Below are 15,097 nucleotides of genomic sequence, written 5' to 3'. Positions count from 1 at the left end.
TTCACCCATTCCTCCCTACCTCCCCTCTGATAACCATCATTTAGTTCTCTGTAGTTAAGAGTCTGTTTCTTGGTTTCTTTTTAAATTCCACATATGAGCAAATTCATATGGTAATTGTCTTTCTCTGACTGACTTATTTCACTTATATTCTGTAGATCCATTCATGTTACTGCATGTGGCAAGATTTCCTCCTCTTTTATGGCTGAGTAATATTCTCGTGTGTGTATGTGTATAAATACACTACATTTTCTTTATCCATTCATCTACCCATGGACACTTGGGCTGTTTCCATAATTTGGCTATTGTAACTAATGCTGCAATAAACATAGGGGTGCATATTATCATTTTGAATTAATGTTTTCATATTCTTTTGGTAATACCCAGTAGTGGAATTACTGGATCATATAGTAGCTCTATTTAAAAAAAAATTTTTTTAAAGATTTTATTTATTTATTCATGAGAGATAGAGAGAGAGAGAGAGAGAGGCAGAGACACAGGCAGAGGGAGAAGCAGGCTCCACGCAGGGAGCCCGATGCGGGACTCGATCCCGGGTCTCCAGGATCACACCCTGGGCTGAAGGTGGCACTAAACCGCTGAGCCACCCAGGCTGCCCTCAATTTTTAATTTTTTGAGAAGTCTGCATACTGTTTTCCATAGAGACAGCACCAGTCTGCATTCCCAGTAGCAGTGCATGAGGACTTCTTTTTCTCCCACATCTTCACCAGCATTTGTTTCTGTTTTTGATTTTAGCCATTTGACAGGTAGGAGGTGATATCTAACTGTAGGCTTTTTTGTTTTGTTTTGTTTTGTTTTGTTTTGTTTTGTTTTGTTTTGAGAGAGAGAGGGTGGGAGAGCAGGAAAGACTTGTGTGTGTGCTCTCAGTGGGTGAAGGAACAGGGACAGAGGGAGAGAGAATCTTAAGCAACGCGGGGTGATCTCATGACCCTGAGATCATGACTTGAGGTGAAATCAAGAGACTCCTAATTTACTGAGCCACCCAGGTGCTCCTCATTGTAATTTTGATTTGCATTTTTCTGATGATGAGTGATGTTGAGCAACTTGTATCTGTTGACCATGTGATGTCTTTTTTTGGAGAAATGTCTGTTCATGTCTTCTGCTCATTTTTTAATTGGATTATTTGGTTGTTTTTGGTGTTGTGTACTATTTGTGTGTGTGTGTGTGTACTCTTTTTTTAAAAATATATTTTGTGTACTAACTTTTCCCATTCAGTGGGTTGTTGTTTAGTTTTGTTGTTTCCTTTGCTGTGTAGAAGCTTTTTATTTTGATGTAGTGCTAAATAGTTTGTAGTTAATAGTTTGTCTTCCTTGCCTCAAGTGATATATCTAGAAGGATGTCATTATGGCTGATGTCAGAGAAATTACTATGTGTGCTCTCTTGTAGGATTTTTATGGATTTTTGGATTTAGGTCTTTAATCCATATTGAGTTTATTTTTGTATTTGGAGTAAGAAAGTGGTCCAGTTTCATTCTTTTGCATAACTCTTCAGTTTTTCCAACACTGTTTCTGTTTGTTAAAGAGACTGTCATCTTCTCATTACATATTCTTACCTTTTTTGTCAAACATTAATTGATCATATAATCAATTTATGCTATTTTTTTAAAAAAAGATTTATTTATTTATTTATTTATTTATTTATTTATTTATTTATTTATTTATGATAGAGAGAGAGAGACAGAGAGAGAGAGAGAGAGAGAGAGAGAGAGAGAGAGGGAGGCAGAGACACAGGAGGAGGGAGAAGCAGGCTCCATGCCGGGAGCCTGATGTGGGCCTTGATCCCGGTACTCTAGGATCGCGCCCTGGGCCAAAGACAGGCGCCAAACCATTGAGCCACCCAGGGATCCCCTCAATTTATATTATTAATATTATTTCTGGGCGTTCTCTTTTTTCCCTTGATCTATGTGTATTTTTTGGTGCCAGTAGCATACTGTTTTGATTATTGTAGCTTTGCCAGTATATCTTGAAAACTGGGATTCTGATACCTCCAGTTTTTCTTTTTTTTTTTCAGATTACTTTGGTTATTAGGGGTCTTTTGTGGTTCCATACAAATTTTAGGATTATTTATTTTAGGGGATCCCTGGGTGGCTCAGCTTGAGGTTTAGTGTCTGTCTGCCGTTGGCCCCGGGGTGTGATCCTGGAGTCCTGGGATCGAGTCCCACATCAGGCTTCCTGCATGGAGCCTGCTTCTCTCTCTGCTTGTGTCTCTGCCTCTCTCTCCATCTCTTTCTCTCTCTCTGTCTCTCATGAATAAATAAAATCTTTTAAAAAAAGGATTATTTATTTTAGTTCTGTGAAAAATGTTGCTGGTATTTTGATAGGGATTGGATTAAATCTGTAAGATTGCTTTAGGGATTATGGACATTTTAACAATATTGGTTCTTAGAATCCATGAACATGGAATATCTTTCCACTTATGTTGTCTTCAATTTCTTTCTTTTCTTTCTTTCTTTTCTTTCTTTCTTTCTTTCTTTCTTTCTTTTTTTCTTTCTTTCTTTCTTTTTTTCTTTTCTTTCTTTTTTTCTTTCTTCTCTTTCTAGATTTTGTTTATTTGTGAGGGACACAGAGAGAGAGGCAGAGACACAGGCAGAGGACCAAGCAGGTTCCATGCAGGGAGCCCGATGTGGAACTCAATCCCAAAACTCCAGGATCATGCCCTGGGCCAAAGGCAAGACACTCAACTGCTGAGCCACCTAGGCGTCCCTCTTGTCTTCAATTTCTTTCATCAGTGTTTTATAATTTTCAGAGTACCAAGTCTTTTACCTTCTTGGTTAGATTTATCCTTAGGTATTTTATTATTATGTTTTTATTTTTATTTATTTTTTATTATTATGTTTTTATATGTTTCATATTGATATTACTGTAGCCACTCTACCTCTTTTAGGATTGTTTGCATAGTAAATCTTTTTTATCTGTCCTTTAATTTTTTTAAAAGATTATTTATTTATTTATTCATGAGGGACAGAGAGAGAGGCAGAGACACAGGGAGGGAGTCCGACCCAGGACTCAGTTCTGAGTCTCCAGGATCACACCCTGGGCTGAAGGCGGCGCTAAACCGCTGAGCCACCCGGGCTGCCCTGTCCTTTAATTTTCAACCTGTTTGTCTTTCTGGGCCTAAAGTGTGTCCCCTATAGAGAGCATACAGTTGAATCTTTTTTTTTTTTTTTAAGATTTTATTTATTTATTCATGAGAGACACAGAGAGAAGCAGAGACACAGGCAGAGGGAGAAGCAGGCACCATGCAAGGAGCCTGACATGGGACTGGATCCCAGGTCTCCAGGGTCACGCCCTGGGCCGAAGGTGGCGCCAAACTGCTGAGCCACCAGGGCCACCCAAAAATCTTTTTTTTTTTTTTCATGCGGTCTAACACAACATATGCCTTTGATTGGATTATTTAGTTCATTCATAGTTAGTGTTATTGATATGTTTGGATTCATTTCCATTTAACTTTTTATTTTCTGTATGTCTCGTGTCTCTTTTATGCCTTTAGTGCTTACGTTGCCACCTTTTGTATTAAGTAGATTATTTTCTCATACCATTTTATTCTGATTTTTAAAATTATTCTTGTTATTATTAGGGCTTACAATACACATATTAACTTATCAGAATCTGCTTCAGATTTATTAGGAGTTAGTGCAGTGTCATATAGAGAAACTTTATGCCCATATAAATCCATCCCCTATCCCCTTTTTAATGCTATTAATGTTAGGCACAGGTCAATATATGTTACATACTCAACAATGCATTGTTTTAGTTAAAACTTTATAAAATCTTAGGTTTTTTTGAAGAATCTGGCAGAATGGAGAATAACAATTATATATTTGTAGAGATTGTTTTATTGACCTATTTATTTTCCCTATCTTATACTTTTCATTTCTTCCTTTTTTTGAGCTCGTATGTGGTGTAATTTCCTTACCCCATTGTGACTCTTCCTATTATCTCCTCTGTGCTGTCATTATCAAATATATTTCTATGTTATAGACCCAATGATACAATTACATATATATTGTTTCATACAGTTGCTTTTTAAATCAGTGAAAGGAAAAAAAAAGAGAAGAAATATGCAGTTATATTGTCTTTTGCAATTACCTGCAAAATTGCTTTAATTGGCTTTTTGATGTTTTCCATAAATTTGAATTACTCATGGTGTCACTTGCTTTTATCCTGAAGAACTTCCTTTAGTATTTCCTGTAAAACTGGTTTGTGATCAACAAATCTTCTGTTTAATTTATCTGGGGCTTAATTTTTTTAAGTTAATTGTAACAAAACACATATATAAAATTTACCATCTTAACCATTTTTTTAGGTTAATTATTTGAGAGAGAGCGCACATGAGCAGGGAGGAGCAAAGGAGAAGGAGAAGCAGACTCCCTGCTGAGCAGGGAGCAGCCCATTGGGGCTCAATGCCAGGACTCTGAGATCATGACCTGAGCTAAAAGGCAGATGCTTAACTGGCTGAGCCATCCAGACGCCCTTCATCTTACCCATTTTTTTAAAAAAGATTTTATTTATTTATTCATGTGAGACAGAGAGAGAGACAGACAGACAGAGGCATAGGCAGAGGGAGAGGGAGAAACAGGCTTCATGCATGAAGCCCGATGCAGGATCAATCCTGGGACTCTGGGATCACACCCTGAGCCAAAGGCAGACGCTCAACTGCTGAGCCACCCAGGCGTCCCAATCTTAACTATTTTTAAGTGTGGGATTCAATAATGTTAAAACTGTGTTAACCTTGTTGTACAACCAATTTTCAGAGTTCTTTTTATCTTGCAAAACTGAAACTTTGTGCCTGTTAAACACAACTTCCCATTCTTCCTCATCCCAGCCTATGGCAACCACCATTCTACTTCATGTTTCTGTGAATTTGATTACTTTAGGTACCTCATTTAAGTGGACTCTCACAGTGTGAGTCATTTTGTGACTGGCTTATTTCACTTAGCATTTTTTTTTAAAGATTTTTATTTATTGTGAATATGCTGCTGTGAACATGGGTGTACAAATACTTCTTTAGGACGCTGCTGTTAGTTCTTTTGGGTATATACCCAGAAGTGGAATTGCTGGATCCTATGGTAATTTTTTTTTTTTTTTAATTTTTTGAGGAACTACCATGCTGTTTTCCACAGTGGCTTTACCTTTTGTATTCCCATCAGCAGTGCTTAAGAATTTGAATGTCACCACATCCTTAACAGTGATTGTTTTGTTTTGTTTTAAGATTTTATTTATTTATTCACGAGAGACACAGAGAGAGAGAGTGGCAGAGACACAGGCAGAGGGAGAAGCAGGCTCCATGCAGGGAGCCTGACATGGGACTCAAACCTGGGTCTCCAGGATCATGCCCTGGGCTGAAGGTGGCACTAAACTGCTGGGCCACTGGGGCTGCCCTCGGGTTTTTTTTTTTTTTTTTTAATAGTGGCTACCCTAATGGGTGTGAGATGTTATCTCATTGTAGTTTTGATTTGCACTTCCCTAATGTTTAGTGATGTTGAGCATCTTTTCATGATTATTGGCTATTTTTACATTTTCTTTGGTAAAGTGTATTCAGATCCTTTGCCCATTTTTTAAAAATTTATTTATGATAGTCACACACACACACACACACACACACACACACACACACAGAGGCAGAGACACAGGCAGAGGGAGAAGCAGGCTCCATGCACCGGGAGCCCAACGTGGGATTCGATCCCGGGTCTCCAGGATTGCGCCCTGGGCCAAAGGCAGGCGCCAAACCGCTGCGCCACCCAGGGATCCCCTTTGCCCATTTTTTAATTGGGTTATTGTACTTTTTATTTTTGAGTTGTAATAGTTATCATATATTCTGGCTATGACTCTTTTATCAGATATATACCTTGCAATTTTTTTCTCCCATTCTGTGGGTTGTCTTTTTATTGTATACTATGATAGTGTCTTTTGATGCACAATTATTTTTTTTAAATTTTCACGAAGTCCAGTTTGTTTTTCTTCTGTTAACATGTACCATTGGTGTTATACCAGAAAATAACACCAATTTGGATTGCCAATCAGTGTCATGAAGCTTTTTTGCCATGTTGTCTTGTAAGAGTTATATTGTTTTAGGTCTTTCATTTAGGGTTTTGATCCATTTTTCGTTACTTTTTGTATGTGGTTTTGGGTAAACTAGTTTTCATTGTGTAAGTTTTTCACCTTTTTGGTTCCTTCCTAAATATTTGATTCTTTTTGATGCTATTTTAAGTGGAATTGTTTTTGTAATTTCTTTTCACATTGTTTACTGTGTATAGAAATGCAATTGGTATTTGTGTGTTGACTTTGTATCTAGTCTACTTTGCTGAATTCACTTATTCTAACAGTTTGTGTGCGCACATATGTGTGTATAATCTTTGGAGCTTTTTTTTTTCTTAAGATTTATTTAATCATGAGAGACAAAGAGAGGAAGAGAGGCAGAGACATAGGCAGAGGGAGAAGCAAGCTTCCTGCGGGGAGCCTGATGTGGGACTCCATCCCAGGAACCTTGGGATCACGACCTGAGCAAAAAGGCAGACCCTCAACTACTGAGCCACCCAGGCACCCTAGTCTTTGGAGTTTTTTTTTTTTCTTTTTAAGATTTTTTATTTATTCATGAGAGAGAGAGAGAGAGAGAGAGAGGCAGAGGCACAGGCAGAGGGAGAAGCAGGCTGCATGCCGGGAGCCCGATGTGGGACTGCATCCGGGGACTCCAGAATCACGCCCTGGGCTGAAGGCAGGCGCTTAACTGCTGAGCCACCCAGGGATCCCTTTTCTTTTCTTTCTTTTCTTTTGTTTTCTTTTCTTTTGTTTTCTTTTCTTTTCCTTTCCTTTTCTTTTCCTTTCTTTTCTCTTTTACGATTTTTTATTTCTTTGGAGTTTTTTTATATTGAAGATCGTATCATCTGCAACTGAGATATTTTGCATTTTTCTTTCCAGTTTGGTTGCCTTGTATTTCCTTTTCTTGCTAAATGTTCTAGTTTGAATCTCTAGCACTATTTTGTTCCTGATCTTAGAGGAAACACTTCCAATCTTTCACTATTGAATATGCTGTTTACTGTGGCTTTTGCATATATGGTTCTTATTATGTTGAGGTAGTTTTCTTCTTTTCCTAGTTTGTTGAATGTTTTTACTATGAAAGGGTGATGACCATTGTCAAATGCTTTTTCTGTATCACTTGAGATAATCATCTTGGTTTATCCTTAATTCTGTTACTAGGAGGTATTACACTGATTTTTTATATGTCGAACCATCCTTGTGTTCTAGGTTTAAAATCTACTTGATTATGGTATATAATTTTTTAATGTGCTGTGCATTCTGTGTGCTAGTATTAATTTTGTTGAAGATTTTTGCTTCTGTGTTCATTGAAGATATTGGTGTTAGTTTTCTGGTTTCCAGTGTCTTTGTCGTTGTCTCATATCATGGTAATGCTAGCCTCAGAATGAGTCAAGAAGTGTTCCTCTTCAGTTTTTTGGAAATGTTTTAGGAAGTTTGGTGTTCGTTCTTTTTAAAATGTTTGATGAACAAATGGCAGTGAAGCCATCTGGTCTTTGGCTTTTCCCTGTTGGGAGGTTTGTGATTACTGATTTAATCTCTTGTTTCAGGTTTGTTCAGATTTTCTCTTCTTTCATGATTCAGTATGTGTTTCCAGGAATTTATGTATTTCTTTTTTGTTTGTCCAGTTTATTTGTATACAGTTGTTTGTACTCTTCTCTTATAATTCTTATTTCTGGGCCGTTGGTTATAATTTTTCCTTTTTCGTGTCTAGTTTTATTATTTTGAGTCTTTTTTTTTTCTTAGTCCAGCTAAGGGTTTGCTAATTTTTTTGATCTTTAAAAAAAACTTAACTTTTAGTTTCATTAATTATTTTTTTTCCTCTGTTCAGTATTTTTTTTTTAAATTATTTATTTATGATAGTCATACAGAGAGAGAGAGAGAGGCAGAGTCAAGGCAGAGACATAGACAGAGGGAGAAGCAGGCTCCATGCACCGGGAGCCCGACGTGGGATTCGATCCCGGGTCTCCAGGATCGCGCCCTGGGCCAAAGGCAGGCGCCAAACCGCTGCGCCACCCAGGGATCCCCTCTGTTCAGTATTTTATGTGTGCTTCAGTGTTTATTATTTCTTTCCTTCTGCTTGTTTTAGGTTTAGTTTGTTGTTCCTCTAGTTCCTTGAGGTGTAAGTTAGGTTGTTGATTTGAGATCATCCTTTTGTTTAAATGTATGCCTTACAGCTGTAAATTTACAGTTGTAAATTTCCTTTAGCATTGCTTTGTTGCATCCTATAAGTTCTGGCATTTTGTGTCTTCATATTTATTTATGTCAAAGTTTTTTTTAATTTTCCCCATAACTTCTTGTTTGACCTATTGGTTTTTAAAAGAGTGTAGTGTTTAATTTATATATTTTTGTGGAAATTTCCAGTTTTTTTTCTGTGCCGTTGATTTCTAGTTTCATTCCATTGTGGTTGAGAAAGACACTGTGTATTTCAGTCTTTTTGAGCTTGTTAAGACTCATTTTGTAGCTAACATGTTCTATTCTAAGGAATGGTCCATATATACTTGAAAAAAATGTATATTATGCTGTTTTTAGGTGGAGTGTTAATGTACATAGATATGTGTTAGGTCCAGTTGGTCTGTATTGTTGTTCAGTTCCTCTATTTCCTTATTGTTCTTAGGTATGGTGGTTTTATCCATTATTGAAAGTGAGGTATTGAAGTCTTTTAATATACTGTGTTGCTCTGTGTTTCTCCTCCAAAGTCTTTAAAAATTTGCCTCATTGATTTGGGAGCTCTGAGGTTGGGTGCATAAATACTTGTAATTGTTATGTCTTCTTGGTGATTTGACCCTTTTAAGATTCTATCGTGTCCTTTGTCTCATAACAATTTTTGATTTAAAATCTGTTTTGTCTGAACTTGGTACAGCTATTCCTGTGCTCTTTTATTAGCATGGAATATCCTTTTCCATCCTTTTACTTTCAGCCTATGTGTGTCCGTAGATCTAAAGTGTTTCTCTCATGGACAGTACGTATTTGGAAGACTACTAACTTTTAATATTACAAACTTACTCAGGGAAAGACTCTTTCAAACTTTTAATTTATACCAAAGACCTTTAATCTCATATGAAGAGTTCATGACACTTGCATAGTTTTGAAGCATTCATCTTAAAACTTCTTCTTCAAGAGGGGTGCCTCCATGCTCATTTAAGGGCTTGGCTCAGATCAAGCCCTTCACTGGGCTCCCTGCACAGCGGGGAGTCTGCTTCTCCTTCTGCCTTCTGTTCCCCCTGTGTGTGTTTGTTCTCTCCCTCTCCCTCTTTCCAAAACTCTGTGTCAAATAAATAAAATCTTAAAGAATCCTTCAAATATTGGGTTATATTCAGAGGCAATAGTGGGAAAGTTGATCAAATTTATGAGGATGTAATAGAAATTAGTTTTCTCAATGATGTCTAAACAGATGGGTGATAAAAATAGGAAGTTCTGGGGCGCCTGATGACTCAGTGGTTGAGCATCTTGTCTTTGGCTCAAGTCATGATCCTGGGGTCCTGGGATCGAATTCTGCATTGGGCTTCTTGTGGGGAGCCTGCTTCTCCCTTTGCCTATATCTCTGCCTCTCTGTTTCTGTCTCTCTCTCTCTCTCTCTGTCCCTCATGAATAAATAAATAAAACCTTAAAAAAAAGGAAGTCCTGGGGAATGGATTTTTTTAATAAGAACTTTTAACATTTAGTTTTAATTTTAGGTTTTCTTTAAACTGATAAAAGTGAGGGGAGAGTTCATTTTCTCACACATTGGGTTAGTTCTCAATGTGCTAGTTTCTCAACGTATCATTAGTTTCCTACAAATATCCTAATGAATTGAACTCTCTTTTTATAAGCTGTTCTTAATCAGCTCTTTAAGGCAAGACCCCATGCTCCACAACCTGCATTATTTCGCTGCAGTGAATAGCCATTTTGAACATTCATGTTGGCATTCTTCTTTCCTGGAGGGCACAAAGAAGATTAACTGTGCCAGAACATTGGCTGTATTGTTACAGATTTAGGAATTTCAAATGGCCAGAATGCATTTGCAAAAACAGTTTTATTTTTTATTCTTTGTCCCTTAAAAATCGCCACTGAAGCAAGATGGGTGTGCACCATGGTACTCTACCTGTAGAGAAATCCTTTTGGAAGAGTTGATATCTTAGAAATCTCTATAGTTATTGAGTAGATTTTAAATAAGCTGGTCTTAAAAAAACACATTGTTGTAAGCATTCTGTAAAAAAATTTTTTTTGTATTGTTAGTGTAGTATCTGTTTTAATTCTGGAAAAAATCTGATGACCTTGAGTTTCCTTCAGAGGCTCATTCACATTTGTGGTTATTAATATTTTGTTAGCATTCATCTTCCTTGACATTCATAACTGCCTATTTTACTTTATAACTTCTTCCCTTTTTATGGACATTGTGTATTTATTTCTTTGAGGATCTGAGGTACTCATTTTAAAGTTTTTAAAAAATATAGTTTGTAATCATTTTTAGCAGGAGTGTTTTTTTGTTTTGTCTTATGGTGTACCCTTCTCTGTCTGGTGTTTTTGTGGTTGTCTTTACCTTGCCCCTTGTGGCTGCTTTTTAAAAAAGAGTATTGAAACTGGTTTTTATTGTCCAGGAATATTGGAGGAAATCTCAGGAACCAGTCCCTGAACCAGTGGGTTACTTGACATAGGTCATTTTTGTTTGATTGCCTTGGATCTTTTCTATTTGCAATGTTTCAGCCTTGAGCTGCAGTCACAGCTTTTATTGCCTCCTTTCACAGGTTAAGGGAGCCCTGCTCTAACTGATTTCACAAAAAGCCTGATGTTTGTTCCCACTGCCTCCACTGGGTTGATTTTAGTCCCTATTTTTAAGGCTAATTTCTTAGATGTCTCAAAAAATAGGATTTTAAAAATAACTTGCTTGTTTCTTCTTGCTTCTTTTACTGGTAGGGGTATAGGAGGTTAAGGATCTGCCATGGTTTATTGGAAAATATGTTGAGTTCTAGCTGAATAACTTTAAGACTCTATTTTTTTATTTTTATTTTTTTTTAAGATTCATTGTTTCTTTTGGAGAGAACGGGAGTGGGCGCTTACACACATGAGAGCAGGGAGGAGAGCAGGGACAATGAGAGGAAGAGAGAGAGAGAGAGAGAAAGAATCCTATATAGACTCCATGCAGAGCACAGAGCCTGACACTGGACTCGATCTCAAAACCCTGAGGTCATGACCTGAGCTGAAATGAAGAATCAGGTGCTTAACCTACTGAGCCACCCAGGTGCCCGTTTTTTTTTTTTTTAAGTGAAGGTAGTAATTTGGATAGTGGTTGTGGAGTTGAAATGTTTTATATACATATATACGTATATAAGAAAGTGCTTTATAAACAGAGAAATCTAAGTTAAAGTTTAGATTTTACTTATTGTTTAGTAGCAGCGATTGTGTTACTATTGTATTTAAATCTGCTTTTCACGGCACCTCCATGGCTCAGTGGTTGAGCATCTGCCTCTGGCTCAGGAAGGGTTAAACCAAAGTCCACACTCCCCTGACCCTCCCTCCCAGATCTAAGCCACTGGCTTCAACAAATCATCTTAAAAAGTCAAGCAAGGGTACCTGGGTGGCTCAGTGGTTGAGTGTCTGCCTTTGGCTCAGGTCATGGTCCCAGGGTCTCAGGATTGAGTCCCATATCAGACTCCCTGCAGGGAGTCTGCTTCTCCTTCTGCCTGTGTCTCAGCTTCTCATGAATAAATAAATCTTAAAAAAAATATCTGCTTTTGATTTTCAGGTTGTCCCATTGACACATCATGTATGGCAAGAGTCATCATATCAAGGCAATAGTGGAACACAGATTTCTGATACTAATGTGGTCTTTGTGGAAAAAACAGCTTGGTGGGGGTCTAGGAATGATCAGGTATGTCTTGTGTAACTGGCAAACTATTTTTCTTTTCATAAATAGCATGAGAAATTCTGATTTAGCTGTGAAGAATGGTAAGAGGTGAATTTTCCATTTTTCTATTAGATCTTTGATAGTTTTAATTATATAGAATAGCATTTCAATTTCTTTTTTGTCTCAGGACTCCTTTACATTCTTCAAAACTATTTTAAGCATCTTTTGTATGAATTATTTCTATTGATATTTATGTTACTAGAAATTAAAACATTTAAAGATATTTTTAAAATAACATATCCGGGATGCCTGGGTGGCTCAGCGGTTGCCGTCTTCCTTTAGCTCAGGGTGTGATCCTGGCGTTCCGAGATCGAGTCCCGCGTCAGGCTCCCTGCATGGAGCCTGCTTCTTCTTCTGCCTATGTCTCTGCCTCTTTCTTTCTTTCTCTCTCTCTTTCTCTTTCTCTCTGTGTTTCTCATGAATAAATGAATAAAATCTTTTTTTTAAATTTTTAAAAAAATTTTTTTTATTTTATGATAGTCACAGAGAGAGAGAGAGAGAGAGGCAGAGACACAGGCAGAGGGAGAAGCAGGCTCCATGCACCGGGAGCCCGATGTGGGATTCGATCCTGGGTCTCCAGGATCGCGCCCTGGGCCAAAGGCAGGCGCCAAACCGCTGTGCCACCCAGGGATCCCAAATGAATAAAATCTTTAAAAAAAAACCCCAACAAACACATTATAGAGTAGCATAAGTAATATATTTAAAAATGAAAAATATTTTCCAAGACAGAAAAGTTAGTTGAAAAGCGGCATTGTTCTACATTTTTTCATATCTCTTTAATGTCAAGTGTAATAAAAGACAACGTATTAGGGTTCTCCAGAAAAACAGAACCAGTAGGAGACTTATACATATATATGCACACACACACATACAACACACACACAAAATAAGAAATTTGCTCTTGTGATAGCTGAGATTTCTAAGATCTGCAACCTGGAGACCCAGGAGAGCTGATGGTATAGTTGTAGTCTGAATCCAAAGGCCTGAAAACCAGGAGAACTGATGGTTTAAGTTCTACTCTGAATCCAAGCCTAAAGGCAGGAGAAGCTGAGTGCCAGCTTTAAGACCATCAGGCAGAGAGAGTAAATTCTGTTTTGCTCAGCCTTTTGTTCCATTCAGGCCTTTAATGGATTGGATGAGGCTTAATCCACAGTGGAAAGGGCAATCTCCTTTACTTAGTCTGTGGATCGAATGTTAATCAAATGTTAATCTAATCTAGACACACAGACACATGGAACAATATTTTCCCAAATATGTGGCCACCTGGTGGCTCAGCCAAGTTGACACATAAAATTAACCATCACAATTGGATTCTCATATCTGCTTCTGCATTTAGTCTTTTGGGATACATCACAGTATGTGAAGAAAATCTGGACTTACATAGAAAAGGGAGCCCTGTATAGATTTCCTGAAAGAGTGTCTGTGTCTGCCAAGGATCTTTGGTCCGCTCTTTGAGAACCATTGATCTAGAGTATACTCATAAATTTAGAAGAAATGGAAAAATTATGAGCAGATAGGAAAGAGGCTTATATGTTTGTTGGAGGAAAAATGTAGCCTCATTTATAATGGTTAAATATTTAAGGTTGATTATCTAAGATCTTGGGTATCAGTTTCTTCTGGTACCTTCAATTTCCCCTAAATTGCAGTGATTATTCATTTGATGCAAGATATGGAGAAAGGAAATTTGCTGTCATGAAGGGAAAGGAATGAAAAGAAGCCTTGACTAGAAAATTCATAGCACTCTGGGACTTAAATGAAAGGGGGATTGCAATAGACTGAATTGTGTGGCATAAGATGTGTTGAAGTCCTATTCCCCAGTACTTTAGAATATGTCCTTATTTGAAAAAGGGTGATTGCAGATATAGCTTAGGTGAGATCATACTGGAGTACAGTAGGCCCTTAATCCAATATGACTGCTGTTGTTAGAGGAAAATAGGATGCGTAGAGAGAGACACACACAGGAAGAAGTCAGCCGTATCAAGACAGAGGCAGACATTGGCAATCTACTGCAACAAGCCAAGGAATGTCTGGGGCTACCATAGGGTGGAAGAGGTAAGGAAAGCATTCTCTTTAGAGGCTTTGGATGGAACATGGCCCTGCCAACACTTTGATCTCAGACTTCTCGCCTCCAGGACTGTGAGAAAATAAATTTCTGTTGTTTTGAACCCCCTAGTTTGTGTAACTTTGTTATGGCAGTCCTAGGAAATGATTATAGGGATATATCCCTAAATAGTTTGGTAGTCTCTGAGGATATATTTATGGTAGAGCATGGTCCAAACATAGTTGTCTTCCTTTTTGTCCCTATCTTGTGAAATATACGCCGTGAAAAAAAAAATATATATATGCCTTGGATAGATCCTGTAGCTCTTCTTTTGCTGCCTTCATGCCTGGGTTCCTCAGCATAGCTGGAACATTATGCCACTTTCTCATTTCCCCCCTTTTTCTCCTTGGTTTTCTTGGTTTTTAAAAATTATTTGTTTATTCATGAGAGACAGAGAGGCAGAGACATAGGCAGAGGGAGAAGCTGGCTCCCTGCAGGGAGCCTGATAGCAGAACTCGATCCCAAGACCCCAGGATCATGACATGAGCCAAAGGCAGATGCTCAACCACCGAGCCACCCAGGTGCCCCTTTCTCCTTGTTATTCTGTTCATTCATCTTTGTTGCTGTTTTCTGAGTTACCTCTCTTAATTCACTGAAAATATAGCTCTTGCTACACTGTTCTCAGTTTCTTTCACTTCAGCTTACATTACCCATGTAGTGCCTAAAACTCCTGGATCTTTGATCTAACCTACAGAGATCTTTTCCTCCACTTCTCCTTCTAAACTTTTACCCCTACTAGGGGTACCCATCCTGTAGTCACAGTCTAGACCATGTCACCTCCAGCAACTTGAGTACAAATGTCTCATCCCCAGCTGTTTGGTTTAATACTCTGCTCCCTGTTCATTAAATGAAATTTTTAAGAATGTTCTTCATTTCCTGCTATGTTAACCACATTGATGTATAATTTTATCACAGCAAACTTCGCTTTTTTAGGTATACAGTTTGATGAGCTTTGAGAGATATATGCAGTCATAACCAGTACCACATTTGAGATATACAAGGTTGCTGTCACTCCCCAAAAGTTCTCTTGTACCTCACTGTAATCAGTCGTCTCTCCCATCC

At 37.9% G+C, this 15,097-nt stretch overlaps 1 protein-coding gene across 6 annotated transcripts in view; it reads left to right on the top strand.

Moving 5' to 3' along the window:
- Positions 1–15,097, top strand: part of ALMS1 (ALMS1 centrosome and basal body associated protein) — a 222,472-nt gene that overhangs the window by 22,132 nt on the left and 185,243 nt on the right. For 5 of the 6 annotated variants that reach the window (XM_055312271.1, XM_055312268.1, XM_055312266.1 and 2 more), the window contains exon 2: positions 11,773–11,898. The exons of the other annotated variant lie outside the window; for it this stretch is intronic. In XM_055312271.1, coding sequence (XP_055168246.1) covers positions 11,773–11,898 — 126 coding nt within the window. The remainder of the gene's footprint in view (positions 1–11,772; positions 11,899–15,097) is intronic. 6 annotated transcript variants of the gene reach the window in all.

Source organism: Nyctereutes procyonoides, unplaced genomic scaffold, assembly GCF_905146905.1.
Source record: "Nyctereutes procyonoides isolate TBG_1078 unplaced genomic scaffold, NYPRO_anot_genome, whole genome shotgun sequence".
NCBI lineage: Eukaryota > Metazoa > Chordata > Mammalia > Carnivora > Canidae > Nyctereutes > Nyctereutes procyonoides.
This window is presented reverse-complemented; position numbering and strand designations above follow the sequence as displayed.